Below are 19,606 nucleotides of genomic sequence, written 5' to 3'. Positions count from 1 at the left end.
TTCCAACGCTCTTCCACTTCTACCTCTCTACAACTCGACATGGCTGGAATTCTAGGCCCCCGGGCCATCTTCTGGGCCTTTATCGTCCTCGCCACAGGCGTGATTTACAGAACATACATACACAACTTCATCTTCCTCACCCTCGGTATTGGACGAGAGATCCAACCAATCGAGGACTTCCCTAGACCTGTACACGCGTCCGGCATTCCCTCTTGGAGGGCTGTGAAGACCTGTGGCTCGATGAACAGGCCCGAAAGTTGTACGCAGCATGCAACAGCCTGGACTCTCGCAAGGGCTGGTCGCCTGGAGGCAACCTCTACAACTTCTCCGCGAGATCCCGCACGGATCACATCGCTGTTATCGATGTTGACCAACCTGGCTCAGATGGACTGTACGGTCTACGCCAGCTCAAGATCGGCGGATATCAGGATGATCTTGACTTGCATGGATTTGATGTCCGCAAGATTGAAGGTCGGCTTCGGTTCTGGTTGATCAATTACAGACCTCCTGTTGACCATGTCACTGGAGAATTCCTTGATGCTCTGGTCGTTGGGGCAAATTCTACTGTTGAGATGTTTGATCTGGATGAAATCTCGAACACGCTTGAGCATGTTAAGACAGTGGCCAGCGAGGCGATTTTTACGCCTAATGGCGTGGCAGTGGAAGAAAATGGTCTGGGATTCGTGATCACAAACGACCACAACACCAAGACTGGAACCTTGCGTGATCTGGAAATGCTGTCTGGAGGCGGAAGTCTGGCATACTGTCGATCTGACACAGGGAAATGCCATATCGCGGCTGACAAGGGATTCTCTATGGCTAATGGAATAGCCCACAACAAGAATGGCTACTACTACGTCGCTAACTCTGCGTCTGGTCTCATCACCGTTCATAAACTCGTCAATGACGAATTGATCCAGGTTGAATCGATCAATACCGGGTACCCAATAGATAACCTGTCGCTTGATGCGGATGGCAACCTTATTGCAGCTGCGTTCCCTGATTCAATTGCCCTTGTGAAATCTAGCATGGATCCATACAATGTTGTTGCCCCTGCTACTGTCCTCGCGATCGATGACATTGCAAATCAGTTGGAGACTTATGGAAAGAATGTCAAAGTGTCAAAATTGGCGGAGGATAGAGATGCTAAGAGCCTTCCCAGCTCGACAGTCGCTGTGCATGATGCGAAGGGTCATAAGCTGTTTTTAGCGGGTATATTCTCTCCGTTCATCACAATTTGTGAGCAGCGTCTTCAATTACCTATGCCCAAGAGATGAATACGATATCGGTCGATACATTTCAGAGACTTTCATGTACATAACTCTACAGGCAGAACACTCACTCCGTGGGGCTATGATAGATGCAAGGGGGATGAACATCCATTAGGTGTTTCCTTGGGGCTGGGTGACTCGTAGACAGATGGTACGGATTCAAAATCCAAATATAACCAGGAGAGGGAGCATACAAGGGAGTTCGGTCCCATAGATCCGGGCGGCAGGAAACATCATCATTATCAGAAGGAATGTAGGTCATCCCTCCAATGCATAAAATACCACTGAAGAGCCTAGTAACATGGTTTGGCGTTAGCTTGGTACATCAAAGTGAGGAAGACTTAAGTGGAAAGTTGTGGCTGACAAGCTGAATATGGTGTTTCAATTAGAGGGGAAGAAGCCTGTTACTTAGGTGAGAGGAGAGGGGTAGAGTGGTATCGTATGTATAGCAGATTCCTTTAATTTACAAATGATAAGGTCCCACCAGCGTCATGCAAAATACAGTTTCTATTCTAGGAACAAAGGGGATCAGCTTATATACCATATCCGGTTAGCGTGTTTCAAATTATAGCCCGGGAGTTAAAGTCGAAGAGTGTGAGGTAAATCTGATTTCGAATATTACTGTACCTGAATGGGATATTAACCATTTTCATCACATAAATAATTTACTGAAGTCCTATCTTCTGGGACGTGGTATTCACTCAAGACGGCCAGAACTAACAATCGTAAACAAAGAGCCTGAGCAAAAACATCAGACAAAGAACGCCCATAATTATCTCTAAGATACTTAAAGAAGCGGTTTCAGTACCCTTTCTTTGATATATAAAATGTTTCCTTGTTGAAAACCTTGGAAGCTCACTCTTCCCGAGGTCCACTGGTACTATATAAAACATTTCTCTGCTCTCCTCATATCGAGTCCAATACACTCGAGTCATATCTAGGAAATCATATCATCATCTATAAACAAGATGCCCAAATATTGCTTTCCACTCGTTTACTGGGTTACGATTGAGTTCGATGCTTCAGATAAAAACAAGAGCAATATAGCCATTTTGAGAATTATGCTAAGGGCAATTAAGGAAAAGCGAGCAATACTCACAGGCCCGGTCCACGAAAGACCCCCATGGAGACACTTGTCTCACACCATGATGGTTATTGTCAATGATGTCTATAACATGGAGAATGAGGCCTATGATAAGGCAGAGCAACTTGTGAAGGATATGGTTCCAAGGATTGTTACTCATGGTCTACCTTTTACTCATCAGAACGTTTTTGGTATGTGACTTCGGTAGGTATATTAATCGAATTGGATGTGTATCGTGTCTTTTAGTTCCTCTTGCTCAAATTGATATCAATCTCCGCAAGCCAGTATTGTTTTAAGGACAATAAAACAAATATTTTTGCTAACGTATTCTCTATATGAGCTAATGCTAATATACTGCTAGGTATCAATGGGCCTTCTTATTCTACCTGATACCAGGGAGATATAAGGAGATAATAATTAAAACTATTAACCATGCAATTGATTTTTTATCAAAGGCCAGGCTAATAATAAAAGAGCTGTGATTTCCACCTGTAGGTGTTTACTAGATTAACCCTTATCCCACATCCTCTCTATGCAGAAATCACCAATAATACCACTTCATCTCTCCATCACGTAGAGTAAGGTATGTATCTTTTTCGCCAAACAGTTTTAATGGTGAGAAAAGCATTATTACCCGCGAACATTTGCTAAAACTTGGTAACAGATGGGAAATCTCAGTCCCACCTCATTTTTAATCTCCTAGTAATACAATTATGCAAGCTCAGGAATCGCTCATCAGCTCCACCAAAGCTTCATTGTCTAGGATAACGAACCCCCTGCCCTTTTTTTCAATTTCTAACATTGACTGGCAAACAAAGACTATTCATACAAATAGTTTCAACAATAAGATCGAGCTACCATTGTCATGTGTCAAAACAAAGCACAAAGGGCATCTCTAGCCAATGCCCGCCTCGACCAGCTATATAAGACCCCTCGACTCCCCTCAAAATAGAAATTACACAGCAGGCCTGAGATTCAAGTAAAGAGCAAACAGCTAACTCAGCTTACTCCTCCCACTACTAATGTCGAATAGTCGCACACCATCAACCCCTGCCAGCTTCATGGCTTCGTCTTCGCAAGAAAGTTTCGACCCGATAATGTACTGGGTCGTCGTATACTTCACCGAAGCAGACCGCTGGATGACGGATATGCAGCTGCTCAAGAAAATGCGCATCGACATCAAAGACCGGCTCCCCGTTACCTGGACCCCGATCGACCCTGGATATACAGCTTATAGATATCCCCTTTTAGTCATTAGCCTAGACAACGACCTTGACGAACTCCTCTCTACGGCGGAGAGTATTATTGCGACATTCATTAAGGAGTACGCCCGCCAGGGGCCGCCTTTCCGCCGGGTAGATCTTTTTCCTCCTCTCAAAGAGGGAGAGGATAAGACTTGATCGGTCATATTATTGTACGATTTTTTTTGGTATGCTTTGATATATTGAAGCTCTGCTGAGGGCATTGGCCGGTACGCAAAACCGCAGCCTCACGACGTAATCTTCATTATGACTAGTTAGTATGCACGCCACTTCACCTTCATACCAATATACATTATTTCTCACGAAAGCAATTGACTAAACTACACATTAGCGTAACTTGAACTCTTCCATCAACCTTCGTTTCGATATTCCGCATGTGGTAGACCGTAATCATCTTCCATTTTGTATTGTAGAAACTATAAGCAGAGAGCCTAGAAGCTGGGATACTGCTGTCCAATTATATCGAATAAAGAATCAAAATTCGCCCCTTGAAGCAGGTCAACCATATTAAGATCGAAATTCAGACCACCTTGTAGCTGGCTGGTATCTGTTCGGTGGAAATCGAGTGCCAAGGAAGAAGGCGTGTCTGCTAGAGTCGGTTCCCCATTGAGATTCACGGGTTGGAAATGCCTTTGTACAAAATCCTGTCCGGGTTGTAAACCCATGGCATTGTTATATCCAAGGCCTGCCATTGCTGGTGGATAAGATACGTCGGATTGCGACGCATGTCTTCGCACCAACGCATCATCCGATATTCCACGAGGGCTATGCGGCTCGCTCGAACGCCTGTTGAGCTTTGCTCTTTTCTGCTCTCGCTGCTCCGCGGGATCCAAAGCTTCTTCCTCGCCTCTCCTTCTTAATGTGTAAGAATGGGCTTTTGCTGCGGCATCAGGGTCATTCTGAACTTGTCGAATTTTGGCAGCTAGAACGGAGAGTGCGAGCTGGCAGTGTCTAGCCGTCTCCCATTGGAAAGACATCCGATTTAGAAACCCCGAGCACGCATCAATTTCCTGAAGACCTTTCGCGATAACGTATTGATTAAGCTGGCAAGCGAAAGCCAAGACTAAGCCCGACATCCATGCCGCGGATAAGAAGCCAGGCCAAAACAATGCCTGTCTGCTATCTACCTGGCTTTTCAATGCGGCGAGGATAGCCCTGGCTGCGCCAATGCATGTTTGCAGGCCCGAGCAGAATTCTGCCGTGGTCGGGTCCGACGATAATGACGGCCGATGAATGATGAGAATAAGATGCTGGTATAGCACCGTGAAGAATGGACCAAAGTCAAACGGGCTATCTGTGTCAACGGGGTTTCCTGGTATCTTCCCCTGAAGCTCGAGTGGCAGACTATTCCACCACTTGTGCACATCTGTCACGAGGAAAAGAATTGAGCTTCGGCGAACGGACCGGACGAGGATAGACTTATGGAAAATCTCCAATGCTCGTCCCGTCAGTGTTCCAGAGTCGACATAGCTAGCCAAGACTGTTTCTTTCCTGCGATTCTCTGCTTCTGAGGCACTTCTTGGCCGATTTTCACTAGGGCGAGAGGGCACAGGTTCCTTTCCATTTTCAGAATTATCGACCGGAGTATGTGCCACGCTCTGTAGATCTTCGTTCGCCTTCGAGCCCATATATCGTCGTCTTGGCGTGTGGATTTCAGACGCAGCAGGTAGACAAACATCGATATCTGAGTCTTGTATCCCGAGCGGTAGACCCAGAGCTTGACTCAAGTAGCGATCGATAGCATATGCGCACCAAAATATGCGCTTCCTCAACTGCCTATCATGGGACGAGAGTTGTGTATACCGGAATGGACATCGATGCAGACCTGCATGAAGAACAGAACGTAAGACACATCCGCCGAAGGTGGATGCCAGTCTAAGGGACATGGTCGCAATAAGGTAGACTTGCACAGAGAGTAGTGCTTGCAATGAAGCGATATCGTGTCGAGTTGCCAGGACCGCAAGCAACGAGGTCATGTTAGTTGGAGACTGAATTCGGCATTCAGCCGGGAGCTCGATGTCCGGGCGGAGTAGGTTTCCGAGGTTGAAGATGCATTGGAAAATTACTGTCCAACACAAGCTCCTATGGTCTGATGATATGGTGTCCTGGGCTGGCTGATCTGGTGCCTCAGGGGAATATAACCCCTCCATGGCCTGCAAAAAGGTGGGGCCGTGCAAAAATGGGAAGAGAGGATGCCAGACTTTGAAATACATCATCATGAGTTCTTTGGACAGCTCAAGGGGCGGAGCTTGGCCCAAAGCCGAAGCAATGGTTGGATCATATCTCCAGTATGCGTGGTCTTCTCTCACCCCTTGAGGGGAGGTTGAGTCTGTGCTCGAAGACGCGGTATGATGTCGGTTCTGCTGAGGCGAGTCTTCTGCGCCGACTAGGGTATCCTCTGCTGGTGGAAACTCCGTTTCCGGTGATCCTTGTGTATCTTGACCCGTGGAAAATGCACGTCTGACGGTGTTGACGAAGTAAACGCCGCTGGAGGAGCCGACGAACTGGCTGTCCTCATTGGAGTTGGCTGTTATGGAACCAATCTCGGAGGTTCCGGGCATGTACTCTGGCGGGTCCATTGTGAGCTGAGCATCTCGCCCTAGCTAGCAGCTAGAGACTTGGAAATCTCATGAGCTTTTTACTTGGAGAGTTGCAAGAGTTCCTTACCCTCGGCTTCAACTGAGGAGGTTGGAATGCTTAGTCATGGTACTACTAGTACGGCGGTGCCACCGCGAACACAACCTCAAATTCTAAGAGTTAATGTTCAGTAGAGGTCCGAGTTGAAACTTGAAGCAAAACATGAGGCTACATAGTGGAAATGATTATGAGAAGCAATAAAGTAAAAGCAAATCAGGCACTCGGCCATCCCATTAGGTTCACGGCACTGCACTCCTAGGTCCGGGGCAGTAAGAGGGACACACGAGGCCCTTCCGCGAGGAAGACATATCTCTATGTTACAAGGTAAGAAAATATGGGGAAATACTAGGGAGGAAGATAACGTGAAACACAAATTTCAGGGGGACAGGAAGAGAAAGACGTCACAACTCCCTCCCAAAGAAAAAAAAAAAAGGAGAAAAAAAGGTAGATCTTAACAAACCCACATCCAGCGCCCAAAGAAAAAACTTTTACCGACCTCGTCTCTGCAGACAAACGTATCCCTTGAGAAAAAGTCTCAAGGCAGGAGACAGGAGGTTTGGATCTGAAGGGGGGGGGTGTACGATAGGAGAGGCAGGAGAGATTAAATCGAAGTCGTGCCGCGTTCACTAAACCACCAGTAGGTGACACTGCCTAAGACAAGAAAACTTTTCAAACCGAGGGATATCGAGATCGGAGGGAAAGAGGAGCAGAGCGAGAAAGGTTCAACAGTAGAAAGGAAAAATGAGAAAAAATGAAAGGTCATCAAAACGTGCGTCCAAGAGGTTCCGAGCGAAGGAAAGTGTCGACCATTGTTGGGTCTACCACATCTCCGAAGCGTCTGATTGAGACACGTCATTAAGACTTGTTCTCCTCCGAGGAAGCCTCCTTGGCGGCCTCCTGGGGCTTCGACTCGGCGGGAGCCTCACCCTCGGTACCCTTGTTCTTCATATACTCATCATAGACATTGAGAGCCTCGTCAACCTTAGCGCGGAGAGCATCCTCGTCATCAAGCCTAGTAGAGAAAAGCATTAGCACACCAGTTCTTGGTTGCAGGTTAGGAATGTTGAGGGGAAAGAAACTTACAGGCCAAGCAGCTCAGCGTTATCCATCTCCAGAAGCATACCAGTGATCTTACCGGCAAGCTCGGGCTGCTGAGCCTGGATCTTGGGGTAGAGAGCTTCACCGAGCATCTGCTTCTGCTGCTGAGGGGGAGCGGCGAGGATGGCGGGATTGGTAGAGGCAGACTCGGCCTGACCGGGCTGACCGGCGGGGGCGGGCTGACCGCGACCCTGGCCACGGCCCATACCCTGAGGACCACCACGGCCATATCCGGGACCGCCACGCATGCCCTGGCCCATAGGCATACCAGGAACCTGGCCACGGCCACCGGCACCACGGCCGAACTGAGCCTGCATGGGGTAGCCCATACCGTTAGGCATACCACCGGGGACTTGCATGCCCATGGGCATACCCTGGAAGTTGGGGGGAAGCTGCTGGTTGGGGCCCATACCGCGGCCACCTTGCTGAGGGAAGCCACCGGGGTACTGGCCGGGACGTCCACCAGGCATGCCAGCCATGACCATACCGGGCTGGGGAGGGAAGGGCATACCACCGCGCTGACCGCCGGGGATAAATCCTTGCTGGCCGGGGCCGTAGAAGACAGCGGGCTGCATGTAAGGCTGGGGCATACCGGCAGCGGCAGCGGCCTGCTGCTGGCGGATGGTGTTGCGGGCCTGGATGCTAGCCTCGAGCTGGCTGCGGCGGACATCCTTGCGCTGGGCAAGAGCAACGTAGAGGGGCTTGCCATTGACCATGCGCTGGTTCATCTCGGTGACAGCCTTGGAGGCCTCATCGGGACTGCTGAAGCAAACGAAACCGAAGCCCTTGCTCTTTCCGAGGAGCTTCTTCTCGGACTTGTCGTCCTCCTGCTCCTCCTCGCCCTCCTCACCCTCCTTCTTCTCCTCGGTCTTCTCCTCGGTCTTCTCCTCGTCTTCCTTCTTCTCCTCCTTAACTTCCTCCTCCTTCTTCTCCTCGGCCTTCTCCTCGGCCTTCTCCTCAGTCTTCTCGGAGGTCTCCTCAGAGGTCTCACCCTCCTTCTCCTCAGGAGAAGGAGAGCCCTCGGTCAGGGAGTCACGCATGACCTTGGCGGAGGTGATAGTACCGTAGGGGGCGAAGAGGTCACGAAGCTTGTCGTCGTTGACATCATCAGTCAGGTTCTTGACGTACAGGTTGACACCCTGGTACTTGGAGGCCTTCTCGAGGCGAGCAGCCTCGTATTGCTTGCGGAGCTCCTCCTCACGCTCGTGCTTCTTCTGAGCACGGCCAACGTAGAGCTTCTGGCCCTTGATGTCCTTCTCGTTCATCTCCTCGACGGCGGCCTGCGCGCTCTCGTGGGTGGAGTAGTTGACGAAACCGAAGCCACGGCTCTTGCCGTCCTGGTCGTGGCTGAGGGTGGCAGAGGTGATCTCACCGAACGCCTCAAACATGATGCGGAACTCCTCGTCGGGGGTCTCGGTGTCAAGGTTCTTGACGTAGATGTTGGTGTAGTTGGCCTTCATCTCCTCGAACTTGCTCTGGCGGTCCTTCTTGGAGATGTGGTGGCCGACGAAAACCTTCTTGTCGTTCAGAAGCATACCGTTGACGTGCTTGATGGCGTTGTTGGCAGCCTCGGCGGTCTCGTAGTGGACGAAACCGTAGCCCTTGGAGTTGGCGAACTCATCCTGGGCGACCTTGCAGGACAGAATGTTACCGAAGGCAGCGAAGGTGTCGTGAAGAGCCTTGTTGTCGATGGCGTTGTCCAGGTTCTTAATGAAAACATTGCCCTGGCCAGTCTTGCGCAGAGCAGGGTCACGCTGGGACCACATGATACGGCAGGGCTTGCCCTTGATGAGGGTGTAGTTCAGGTCCTCAAGAGCACGCTCACCATCAGCGGTGTTGTTGTAGTTGACGTAGGCGTATCCGAGAGAGCGACGGGTGACGGCGTCACGGCAGACACGGATGGAGGCGACCTGGCCGATGGAGGAGAAGAGCTCGTACAGCATGGCCTCGGTCACGGAAGGATCAAGTTCGCCGACGTAGAGAGAAGCTGAGTGGGGTTGGTTGTTGGCAGCAGCGGCCTCGGCGGCGGTCTCGGGGGAAACAGCAGCCGGGGCAGCACCGTTGGCCTCAGCGGCGGGGGAGCCGTTGACATTGCTGTCAGTGGCGGTGGGGGTGGTGGCAGCGTCGGCGGACATGATGACGGGCTGACTTTTTTTTTTTCTTTTCTGAATTTGTGAGGTATTAGCAGAGGACTCTCGCGAGGTGTTTAGCTGTGGGGAATAAGTGTAGAATGAAAATGGGCTATTCGGCAATGTTACACCGCATTCCATGCGGCCTCTTTGGCGAGGACCATGGGTGCTTTGATCAAAGCCAGCGAGGGGTGGGAACGTGTCAAAGGGGATGATGAGCCATACAACACAGATGACCACGCAACAAAGGGCTGTTTGGGAGGGGAGGGGGGGGATTGCACTGATTTCAGATATACCAAGATGGTAGCTGCAATCGATGGGAGGGATCCAAACAGTACAGGACAGGACAGTACAGAGCAATGAGAACCAAGGCAGTGGTTCGAGAAGTAAGGGTAGAGAAAGGGAGGCGAGAAATTCGAGGGACGCGACCAACCTTGAAAAGTGAGGCGGTTTAAGGGAAATCTTCCGCACACCGCACAATGGGGAGGGGATGAAGATAAGATAACCGAAGTTTTTTCTGGGGGGTTTTTCGGGTTTTTTTGAGGATTTTTTAAATAGCTTTCGAGATGGTCGAAAGTAAAAAAAAAGGATTCCCTAAGGAGAGAGAGAGAGAGAGAGAGAGAGAGAGTTGGGTGGTTTCAGAAAGAAAAAAAAGTTGACCCGCGAAAGGCCTTTCTGGAAAACTCAGAGGAGAAAGAGAGGGGGACTAGGCCAAATGGGGAAGGTGGGCAGGCTGCTTTAAGGGCGTGGGGTTCACGTGCACCAGAGTGAGTACCATGGTACTGGTAGTAGTAGTGTCGTTAGGTATGAGAGGCGCATCACATTCATCTATACCAGTACTCTACTAGTATACTCCGTGAGAATTGAATTGAATGTTACTACAAAGGCATACTATACAGGAGCAACACCTTAGCGACCACATTCCATTCCACCCTCGACATCCCACCAATGAACATCCCGCTATTTGCTGGAAAGATGTACAAGGTAAATAGTAAGACCTGATATTGCGCTACAGCTAACTCAAATCGAAACCAGCTCCCGAGCTCACCGCGTACAACAGCTTCTTTCGTAGCCCATCCGCTGTTGAATACCGTGGAAGTTTCAACAGATTCACACACGTACTAGTACTCGGCAATCGCTCCTCATCATCAGTAGAGTCCCGAATACTAAAACGAGGACGCAAGTGGCTGAACCCGAGCAGCGGTGCACGAGGTGTCGAGGTCACAAATCGCACAACCTTCTGCCGTTCCTGGTTGTTCATTTCGTGCATCACCTTCCAGAACAGCTTGATCGTCGGGTGTTCCTCATTGTCATCGCCAATCACGTACACCCCACCATACTGGGTGTTCTTCCGCAGATCCTCCACGTTAATATCACCAGTCTCGCCACCCACTAACGTCTGCAGCTCGGCCTGGTTGAACATGGATAGCCAGGCTGGCTGGATGATTTGGCCCAGGCCTTGTAAAAAGGCGTTGGTCTGCATCGAAGGTTGCACCTGGAGACGGTATCGAGCAATGTAGGATATGTATACCAGACGGTTCTGGTTTGTCACGGGTATCTGCGAGCCATTGTACCGCAGATCCTTCGTCACCGTTCGATTCGGAGAATCAGACATTGGGATCGTGTCGGTAACGGTAAAGTCCAACGAGAAGTCCTCCACGTCTCCAGTATAGTTCTTCAATTGCAACTGTAGAGGCTCGTCAGTCATCTTCACTCTACTCTTAAACAAACTACACCATTCTCAGCACTTACCAGTCCTTGGTACAAACCTCGGTCCAGGTCCTTGAGATCGTTCAAATTGGCCCGGTATGACGACTCTCTCATGGCTGACCCCGTACCCCCCGTCAAAGCCCACTTCAACAAGAAAAAGGGTGCAAAGTTCACATCGATGAGGATTCCTTCATATAGACACTTTCCAATTACTCGGCCAAGGAACTCATATCGACGCAGCAATTCACGAACGTGTCCCGAGCTTTCGGAACTCGATTCGGGCATCCCGCTCTTTCTGCACTTGTCGTTGTATTCCTCGATACATTGTGCGACGGCCGTCGGATTCGGGTACAGCAAGTGCTGGTCATTTTCAGAAAACATGTCCAAGGCGCTCTCAGTCTTGAATGCCTCTGTGGTAATGCTTGTCAGGAATTCTTTGGTGACTCCACCACCATCAATGCCCGCCTCCATGGCCCCGAATTTATCGATGAAGCTGATTTGGATCGGCTCCTTGAGGCCGTCGCCCAGTTGGTAGAACTGGGACAGCGCATCATCGAATACATGCTCTCTCCGAATTTCTGCCTGATGGCGAGCCAAGATCTCCTGGAACGTTGGATGGCCATTAGACGACATTTGCCCCATAGTGGCTTGCGCGATAGATGCACGCCACGAGTCGGGCTCGACAAATCCGTGTCGGCGGCGATGTTGGTCGTGATAGATGAATTGGCGGAAAATCTGAACGCGGGTGGCAAACGGAATGAAGAAAGGCATGTTTCGCAGGATTTCAAGTCTTGGTGCGATAGCCGCAAGGACTCTGCCTCGAGCTACTCGTTGCTGATGACGCCGCAGGGATTCCAGTCGGATGGTTTGCTGGGCATGGCCAGCCCCGGCGAGACCATATGGTGTGTTCGTTCCATCATCTACCGCGTCGGCTTCGTCTGGGTCTTCCATCCGAGCTTGGACTTCATGTCGTCTCTCCTCTTCACCGACAACAGCAGGAATGAAACCCTCCATATCGAATCGGCTGGTCATAAGCCAGTGATCTGGGGGGAGGAAATTCCGTCGTGAACTAGATTTGAGTCGTTGTTTAGTATCGGCCTGTTTTTTATGACAGATTTAGGGAATTCAACTTACTCTCTTTCATGTAACATCCGAAGCAATCCCGTAACAAGACCCTTGAAATACTCCAATGGGATCCCAGTAACTCCGGGTAGATAGTTATTCTGTCCTTTAGATTCAAGATCCTCGGCATTCGGCACGGGGGCAGAGGAGCCGGGTGTTTGCGAAACGCTGTTGAAATAGCTACTGAGGTTGACAGCTGTTGGTCGAAGCTCTGGTTCGCTTAGGTCCACTGCATTCCAGTAAAGAGTGAAGGCGAGGTTTTTCAGGAATATCGTCATGTCCCCGACATCTTTCAGTGGCAAGGCACTTTCCCTCGTCCAAGAAATCTTCGTATTATCAGACGAGGTGAAAGAGGAGGTGCTAGAGAAAAATTCATCATCGTCCATGACTTTCAATACAAAAGTGTAGAGTTCAAGGAAAAGCAGGATAGTTGTCCACTCTTGATCTCTCTGGTCTTGGGGCATGTCAAAGGATTCTATTGCCTGTTCTCTTAACAGCAGTAGAGGAAGTACTTTGTTCGAGTCACTGCTGATCACCTGGAAGATCCGGCTCGATCTAGAGGCCTGCCAGAAGAATTTTATGGCTGGAATCTTTGCGTCCAACTGGCCAGGCACTTGCTCTCCGGACGGAGCAGAGCCCAGATAAAGCCACATTCGAATATCATCACCGCGTCGTGGGAATATTCTGAGCAAATTCAGTGCATATGTGGCAAGCACTCGTGCCTTCTTTGACTCGTCCGATGGGGTTATCAAGCCCGTTTGCGACTGACGAGGGGAGCGAATGCGGGATAGAAGCCCAGTCACGCTGCTTTGATTGACAAGACTGCTCACTTGCTCTTTGATAAATGGATGCAAAGGACGGACACCTTTAGGCAAGTCCACTTCACTTGGGTCTTCGACTTCCAGGCCCTGCATTAGGAAAGTGGCTGTTGAGGTGAGCAACTCCGACACCACAGTCACAAATTCCAGCTCTGGGGTATGGGTATTTGCGTGCGTGCCAAGGGCATGTCGTTGGAAAAAGATGAGATAGGACAGCAACCAGGTGCGAGATTTTGTATCGTTTAGGGCGCGAGGTGTTGGTGTGGTTTCCGCAAGGCATGCTGAGACAGCCAAGGCCAGCATCCTATAGTTCATCTGACTAGCCAGCCCATCCAGCTTCCCCAGATAAATCTCGAGGTCTTGGATTGTGAGGTATGAGGTCGCGAATGATTCATATACGGACATTGTCTCCGAAGTTATCGGACGTAAAAGAGCGAGGATCGCCTCCTGGAGGAGTTCAGGACTAACACCTTCGTTTGTTTGAACGGAGTCTGCTTGTTGTCGTTCAAGGTGCAACTTAGACAGGTTCTTGGTCAGGTATGCCATCGCCTCGTAATAAGAACGTGCAATGTTTGCCATTTGTTTCGGTATTAGGCCGGACAGGAACATGACCGATTTAATCAAAGGTTCAATCGCAGTTATTGGGACGTGAGATCTTGACGCCGAGCTCAGGACTCTGAGAACCGCCATTGCCAAGCGCTTGAGCAGTTTTGTCCATTCCCCCTCTGCGGCGATCGTAGGAAGTGTCCTGAACGTCTGTTCGAAGGCATCGACGAAGTATACCAAGCGTAAGATGTCATCACGCTTCCGGGATGACACAAATTGCACCAGCAGCCTGAGCTGGGACAAACATTGGTCCCCCGTAGCGTAGGGTGTCGAGCGACGGGACGAGAATGCCGCATCATCGGCGGAAGATTCAACACCGACCGTCAAGTCCATGGCATCCGTCATTTGCCGCTCATTGTTATCCCACTCTGATCTCCATAGCCGATGTGTTCCTGACTTGCTGCGGTAGCCCCGCCAGGTTCTCTGGATCACGCGAGACGCATTCTGTTTCTCCCTCTCCCGTTGCCGTTGCATACGCTCTTGCTGTGCAATGGCGACGGCACTTTGAGGATTCGATGCATGAGGGGTCGATCGTGCCGGTGAGCCACCGGGGAATGCAGCGAAAGGATTGTTGGAGCGGCCACTGAGGTTCACCTGCCGCGGACGACGAGAGCTGCCGGTGAAGGACTGGAACATGGTGTGGGGTTCCTCTCCGCCCGGGGGGGGGAGGGCGAGAACTAGAACTTCAAGTGAGATAGAGGTCTATGCGCAAGTGTATCGCTGCAGAAGCAACCTTGGAAAGAATGAAAGAGAAGCAAGCTCATACCGCCGTGCTGCGGAAGTGAGCGTTGAAGAACTATGACATATCCAGACGGTGTTCCGACTCCCGATATGCGCATGAATACCTTATCGGGCTCCGCCTTGGGTGCACGGCACACGCACTTCGGGACGGAAATCGCGGTTTCTGGCGTGAGACGCACTAGTACCACGCTATTGCCACTCGCTAACGGAGTTGAGTCTTACGCTGTACGAAGTAATGGTGGTAAATGTTATGCTGATTATTGCAAACAATAGTCGTTCTATAGACTTTAACAGAGCAGGTCTCTTCTCTTCTCTTCTCTCTCTCATTTCCAACTATTCTTCCCCAGGGCCCAGATCAACACAGCTTGCACGTTTGGATTCTCCACACTTCCATCATGCGACCATAGGTAGTTTCAATATCGGTAGGTATAGACTGGGCCCCTTTTTCAATCAATAATTCTGTACATATAATACATAGAGGATGCGATCGGCCAGCGTAGCGGTAGAAAGGTATATCAAGGAGGCGGATAGCGATAGAAAGGTGGTAGACAATACGCATTGCCGAACGCCTGAGAGGTCCCCTGGTCAGCAAACCGAAAGACCGGGAGAATGAAACAGTTATCAGAGCGCAGGTACTCACATCCAATTCAGTTATGGCCTGGTTGAGGCCATCGAGCCAAATATCGGGTGGTTCCCCGGAAGCCATTCATTACCGCTGGCTCTTGTACTCTTCAACCTCGCGCTGCATAATTTCCTCGCCATTGCGCTCGCCCCAGATGTTGAGGAAGTCTTGGCCCTTAAGGCTGTCGTTCATGGTGACTGTGCGCCCGTGTTTCTCGACATCCTTGGTGTACTTGCTGCGCTTGGGCTCGGCGACCTTGGTGACAAAAGGTGTGAGCTACAACAATATTAGCATCCCGATGCTCTCTTATCCATTCCCCTCAGATATATATTGAGAAGGACAATCAGGGTCACCCACCTTGAAATCCCCCATGTCCTCCGGGGCGGCATAGGTGCGGACTTTGTGCCAGTCGATCACGTAGTTGCCTTTCCTGTCGAAGTGACCCATTGCGCCGGTCCGGTTACCCTTGTAGAATCCTCCATTGACCTGCTTAGTCGTGAAGCGCAGGCGGGCCATCATAGGGTTGGAGGGTTTGAACATGTTGGCGATGGAGGGCAGGGAGAGGAGCTGGGAGATATCTCGTAGTGACGGTAGTCGTGCGGCGTGCCTGAGAAGAGAGCGAAATGTTCGGGCGGTCGGACCCGCTCTTCGCCGCGCCGAGAACTTTTTTTTTCCAGCAAAAAAGTTGACCTGCCCGAAACCCCTCCACACCGCAACAACAACAACAAGGTCGCTTGGAGTTGATCGTGGAAGAGATTGTCATTACTCTTTTCTTCCCGCTTATTGAATCCTTGCGTTCTTTTTTCATACCGTCGCCATGCCGCGCAGGCAAACCCAGAAGCGTGCGCCGCAAGACCACACTGCGCAAAAACCTGCGCAGAGACGCCAGGCCAGCCGAGCTCAAGATGCTCTAGCTATCGCTGAGGCAGATACCAAAACCAGATTGGGTATCCGTCGGAGTCGTCTTGGTGTCTCCGACGACAAAAATTTACGCAAAAGACACTCCGCTCGCGATAACGATGACGATGAAGATGACAACGACGAGCAAGGACCAATTCACAAACGCCGCAGAACCGGAGCTGAATATGACAGTGCCGATGGTGGCAGCGATAGCGAAGGTCACGAATGGAAGTTGGGACAAGTCGACAGTGACGACGATGAAGAGCTAGACAGTGACGAGGCTCTGGGATCCAGCGACGAAGAGCGGTTTGAGGGTTTCACATTCCGTGGAAGTGCTTCAAACAAGTCCAAGAAGAAAGCCCCACCGAAAAAGCGCCCAGAGATCACTCTGTCTGAGGACATGGACGAGTCCGAGGATAATAACTCTGACGAGGATGACGAGGACGACCTAGGAGAAGATGCTGTGGATCTACTTACAGCTTGGGATATGAATACCGCTGAAGAACAGTCAGAGGCCAAAGAAGCTGCTACCAGGGCGAAGAAAGCCGCTGCTGGCGCTGACAGCGATGAGGATTCGGGTTCTGAAGGCGATAGCGAGAGTGATCCCAGCGAGGACGACTCCGATATGTCTGTATCCGACGACGACGCCCAACAGGACGGCCTGGCCAAACTACAGGATTTCGTCCAGTCAATGGGGACCAACAAATCTACAAGGACCAAAAGAACACAGGAGCAGAGCAACCCAACTGAGTACGGTTTAACAGCGTCTCAGAAATTGACTGTTGCCGACCTTCTTCCTTCAATTACGGATTCTCGTCTCAAAAGCTCGCTCAAGCACGTTGACGCCACACCTCAAGCCTCGAAGTCGGGCATCCCAGGCAAGCTAGACGCCCCATTGGCAAAGCGCCAACAAGATAAAATCGACCGTGCCGCCGCCTACGAAAAGAGTAAAGAAACCCTTGACCGATGGCTGGACACCGTCAAGGCCAACCGCAGAGCCGAGCATCTCGTATTCCCTCTGCCCAACCCCGATGGCGAACAAGTTCACCGCATGGATGTCGCCAAGCCTACTACCGACCTCGAAAGCACGATTCAGAACATCTTGGCGGAGAGTGGCCTTGCCGACGGCAAGTCCGCGGAGGACCAGTTTCAAAACTTCGAAGAGCTCCAGTCTCGTTCTTTGCCTATTGAAGAGATCCGCGCCCGACAAGCTGAGCTACGGAAGCGGCGTGATCTGCTGTTCCGTGAGGAAGTTCGCTCCAAACGAATCAAGAAGATCAAGAGCAAGGCTTATCGTCGTGTGCACCGAAAGGAACGCGAGAAGCTTGAGCAGCAGGAACGCCAAGCACTCTTGGAATCCGGTGTCGATATGGATGAAGCCGAGCGAGAGCAGAACGAGCGCAAGAGAGCCGAAGCTCGTATGGGCTCTAAGCACCGCGAGAGCAAGTGGGCCAAGAGCCTGAAGGAGACCGGACGCACCGCTTGGGACGAGGATGCGCGTAACGGTGCTGCTGATCTCGCGCTGAGAGAGGAGGAGCTACGGAAACGAATTGAAGGAAAGAGTGTTTCTCGTGGAGATGATGCCTACTTGGAATCATCAAGCTCGGAATCTGATGATGAGGATCCCTGGGCCGAGGATGCTGAGGAAATTCGGAAAAATAAGCTTGAGCAAAAGCTTGCTGCGCTGGAGGCAGAAGGGCCTGAAGGCGAAGACAAGGGTCCTCATTCCAAATTATTCGCTATGAAGTTCATGCAAAACGCCGAAGCTGCTCAGAAAGAAGCAAATGACGCGGAACTCCGACAGCTCAATCGTGATCTGCATGGCGAAGAGTCACAGTCCGAGGCAGAGTCTGAAGTTGGCCGTCGGAAATTCGGTCAATCAGCCAAAACCGAGACCAAGCCAAAGACCAAGGCTCTGCCAAAGAATGAATTTGAGGAAGTTGCCGACTCCGATGACGAGCAGCGGGTGATCGACTCGGATCAGGATATTGACATTGTTACCAACCGTCCTGCGAAGCAGAAGCCTGGTGTTTCTGGCTCCAAAGCTGCTGCTGCGTCTTCCAAGAAGTTGTCTACTCCTCAGAAGGACGCGCCAGCGGAGGAAGAGAACCCGTGGCTCGTTCAAACTGGACGCAACAACCGTCGACGAGAAGGTGCTGATACTCAAGAAGCACTTGACATCTCCGTCAGCGCCGAACAGCCCCAGGCTGCCCAGGCCAGTAGCTCTTCCAAGAATGGCAAGTCCGCCAAGACAGTCCCCTCCAAGCGCCGCGCGCAAGAAGAGAATGACAGTGATGACGAGGATAACGTTCCAGTCTTGCTCAAGAACCACGACCTCGTGAAACGGGCTTTCGCCGGTGACGAGGTGGTACAAGATTTTGAGCAAGAGAAAATGGACACCATCGAGGATGAGGGTGACAAGGTTGTCGACAACACTCTGGATGGATGGGGTAGCTGGACAGGTGACGGCATCAGCAGCAAACAGAAGAAGAAGCAGAAGCGCTTCTTGACTACTGTTGAGGGTGTCAAGGCCGATAAGCGCAAGGATGCTAAGCTATCTCGGGTTATCATCAATGAGAAGCGTGTCAAGAAGGTATGCAATCACCATCGCTTTTCTCTTGCTGTCCACATATACGGAACTACGGCTAATCTATCTCTCTCACACACACAGAACGTCAAGTACATGGCCACACAACTGCCTCACCAGTTCGAGACCAAGTCCCAGTACGAGCGATCGCTACGCATGCCACTCGGCCCGGAGTGGTCAACCAAGGAATCTTACCAGGATGGCACCAAGCCTCGTCTTCTGGTCAAGCAAGGAATTATCAAGCCCATGGAGAAGCCCATGGTCTAACCGCAACGAATCGGGAATCTGTATATTCTTTCCGCATTATATCTACCTTGTATTTTTCATTCAGGGTAAACCCCAACGGCGTCTGGACAACCCAAAAAGAATACCATGCTTTTTTTGCTGCTTCAAGCGACTTTGTAGACCAAATTCAGCCTTTCTTCTCCACCTCATTCAGCCTCTTTTTATTTTTACTGGCTTCCCCGACATTCTCGCATGGCTTTACAGATCAACACTTGACGGGCCTTCCAATGTAGTAGGGCTTGAAAGGAAAGGCCCGTCTCGGCCGCGCATCGGGATGCCAACCATCGCCGGGCTGGGTGCTAGGTAAACCAGCTCGCTGATCAGGGCATGCTTTCTCCCACCCATGGTTTGTATGGTGAATCACCGGCTTGGAGTCATCACTCATAGCTGCCTGCCCCCCTTAAATATAATTGCAAACAATCAACCATTCACTCGACCAATTGGTTCAATTATACCTTTCACTTACAATTAAAATCAAGAGGCTCTCCCTTGTGGGACATGGACATGGACATGGACATTTGTTGACTCCTCTCCGCCTCACATTCCTTGTAGTGGGGACAACCTCTCCCGCTCAGGAACCTCATTGTTGCCCCGACGCCCTTCATTGCTGAACTAAACACACGCTGTCCTCCCCATGGCTTGACCATCCACCCGTATTTCCCTATCTGGCAGCTCCGTGCCGCAGATCTCGCATGAGGATCGGCAGGCTAGAATTCTTTCTTTCGGCCCGTCAC

At 50.8% G+C, this 19,606-nt stretch overlaps 7 protein-coding genes across 7 annotated transcripts; 3 read left to right on the top strand and 4 right to left on the bottom strand.

The window, feature by feature from the left end:
• Positions 1–39: 39 nt before the first annotated feature.
• Positions 40–1,277, top strand: N7481_000998 (calcium-dependent phosphotriesterase; the record flags this gene model as incomplete). Its single annotated transcript, XM_057260217.1, has 2 exons — positions 40–189; positions 249–1,277. The coding sequence occupies 2 exons, from the start codon at positions 40–42 to the stop codon at positions 1,275–1,277; spliced, it is 1,179 nt and encodes a 392-aa protein (XP_057128049.1).
• A 2,100-nt stretch (positions 1,278–3,377) lies between these two features.
• N7481_000997 (uncharacterized protein) lies at positions 3,378–3,755 on the top strand (the record flags this gene model as incomplete). The annotated part of the gene is made up of 1 exon (XM_057260216.1): positions 3,378–3,755. One exon carries the CDS (start codon positions 3,378–3,380, stop codon positions 3,753–3,755), a length of 378 nt encoding a protein of 125 aa, XP_057128048.1.
• Positions 3,756–4,048: 293 nt separating this feature from the next.
• N7481_000996 (transcription factor domain-containing protein) lies at positions 4,049–6,196 on the bottom strand (the record flags this gene model as incomplete). Its single annotated transcript, XM_057260215.1, has 1 exon — positions 4,049–6,196. The coding sequence occupies one exon, from the start codon at positions 6,194–6,196 to the stop codon at positions 4,049–4,051; it is 2,148 nt and encodes a 715-aa protein (XP_057128047.1).
• Positions 6,197–7,109: 913 nt separating this feature from the next.
• Positions 7,110–9,487, bottom strand: pab1 (polyadenylate-binding protein; the record flags this gene model as incomplete). The annotated part of the gene is made up of 2 exons (XM_057260214.1): positions 7,110–7,266; positions 7,338–9,487. The coding sequence occupies 2 exons, from the start codon at positions 9,485–9,487 to the stop codon at positions 7,110–7,112; spliced, it is 2,307 nt and encodes a 768-aa protein (XP_057128046.1).
• Positions 9,488–10,496: 1,009 nt separating this feature from the next.
• N7481_000994 (HECT-type E3 ubiquitin-protein ligase) lies at positions 10,497–14,373 on the bottom strand (the record flags this gene model as incomplete). The annotated part of the gene is made up of 3 exons (XM_057260213.1): positions 10,497–11,168; positions 11,234–12,260; positions 12,326–14,373. The coding sequence occupies 3 exons, from the start codon at positions 14,371–14,373 to the stop codon at positions 10,497–10,499; spliced, it is 3,747 nt and encodes a 1,248-aa protein (XP_057128045.1).
• An 814-nt stretch (positions 14,374–15,187) lies between these two features.
• On the bottom strand, positions 15,188–15,640 carry N7481_000993 (mitochondrial 54S ribosomal protein mL41; the record flags this gene model as incomplete). The annotated part of the gene is made up of 2 exons (XM_057260212.1): positions 15,188–15,376; positions 15,458–15,640. The coding sequence occupies 2 exons, from the start codon at positions 15,638–15,640 to the stop codon at positions 15,188–15,190; spliced, it is 372 nt and encodes a 123-aa protein (XP_057128044.1).
• A 277-nt stretch (positions 15,641–15,917) lies between these two features.
• On the top strand, positions 15,918–18,854 carry N7481_000992 (UTP14 family protein; the record flags this gene model as incomplete). Its single annotated transcript, XM_057260211.1, has 1 exon — positions 15,918–18,854. One exon carries the CDS (start codon positions 15,918–15,920, stop codon positions 18,852–18,854), a length of 2,937 nt encoding a protein of 978 aa, XP_057128043.1.
• Between the last annotated feature and the right edge of the window lie 752 nt (positions 18,855–19,606).

The sequence above is a fragment of the Penicillium waksmanii genome (genome assembly GCF_028829765.1).
Source record: "Penicillium waksmanii strain IBT 27052 chromosome Unknown utg000001l:1.0-4852451.0:1.0-4856178.0, whole genome shotgun sequence".
In the NCBI taxonomy this organism is placed as follows: Eukaryota; Fungi; Ascomycota; class Eurotiomycetes; order Eurotiales; family Aspergillaceae; genus Penicillium; species Penicillium waksmanii.
The sequence above is the reverse complement of the archived record's forward strand: the minus strand, read 5'-3'. Positions and strand labels throughout refer to the sequence as shown.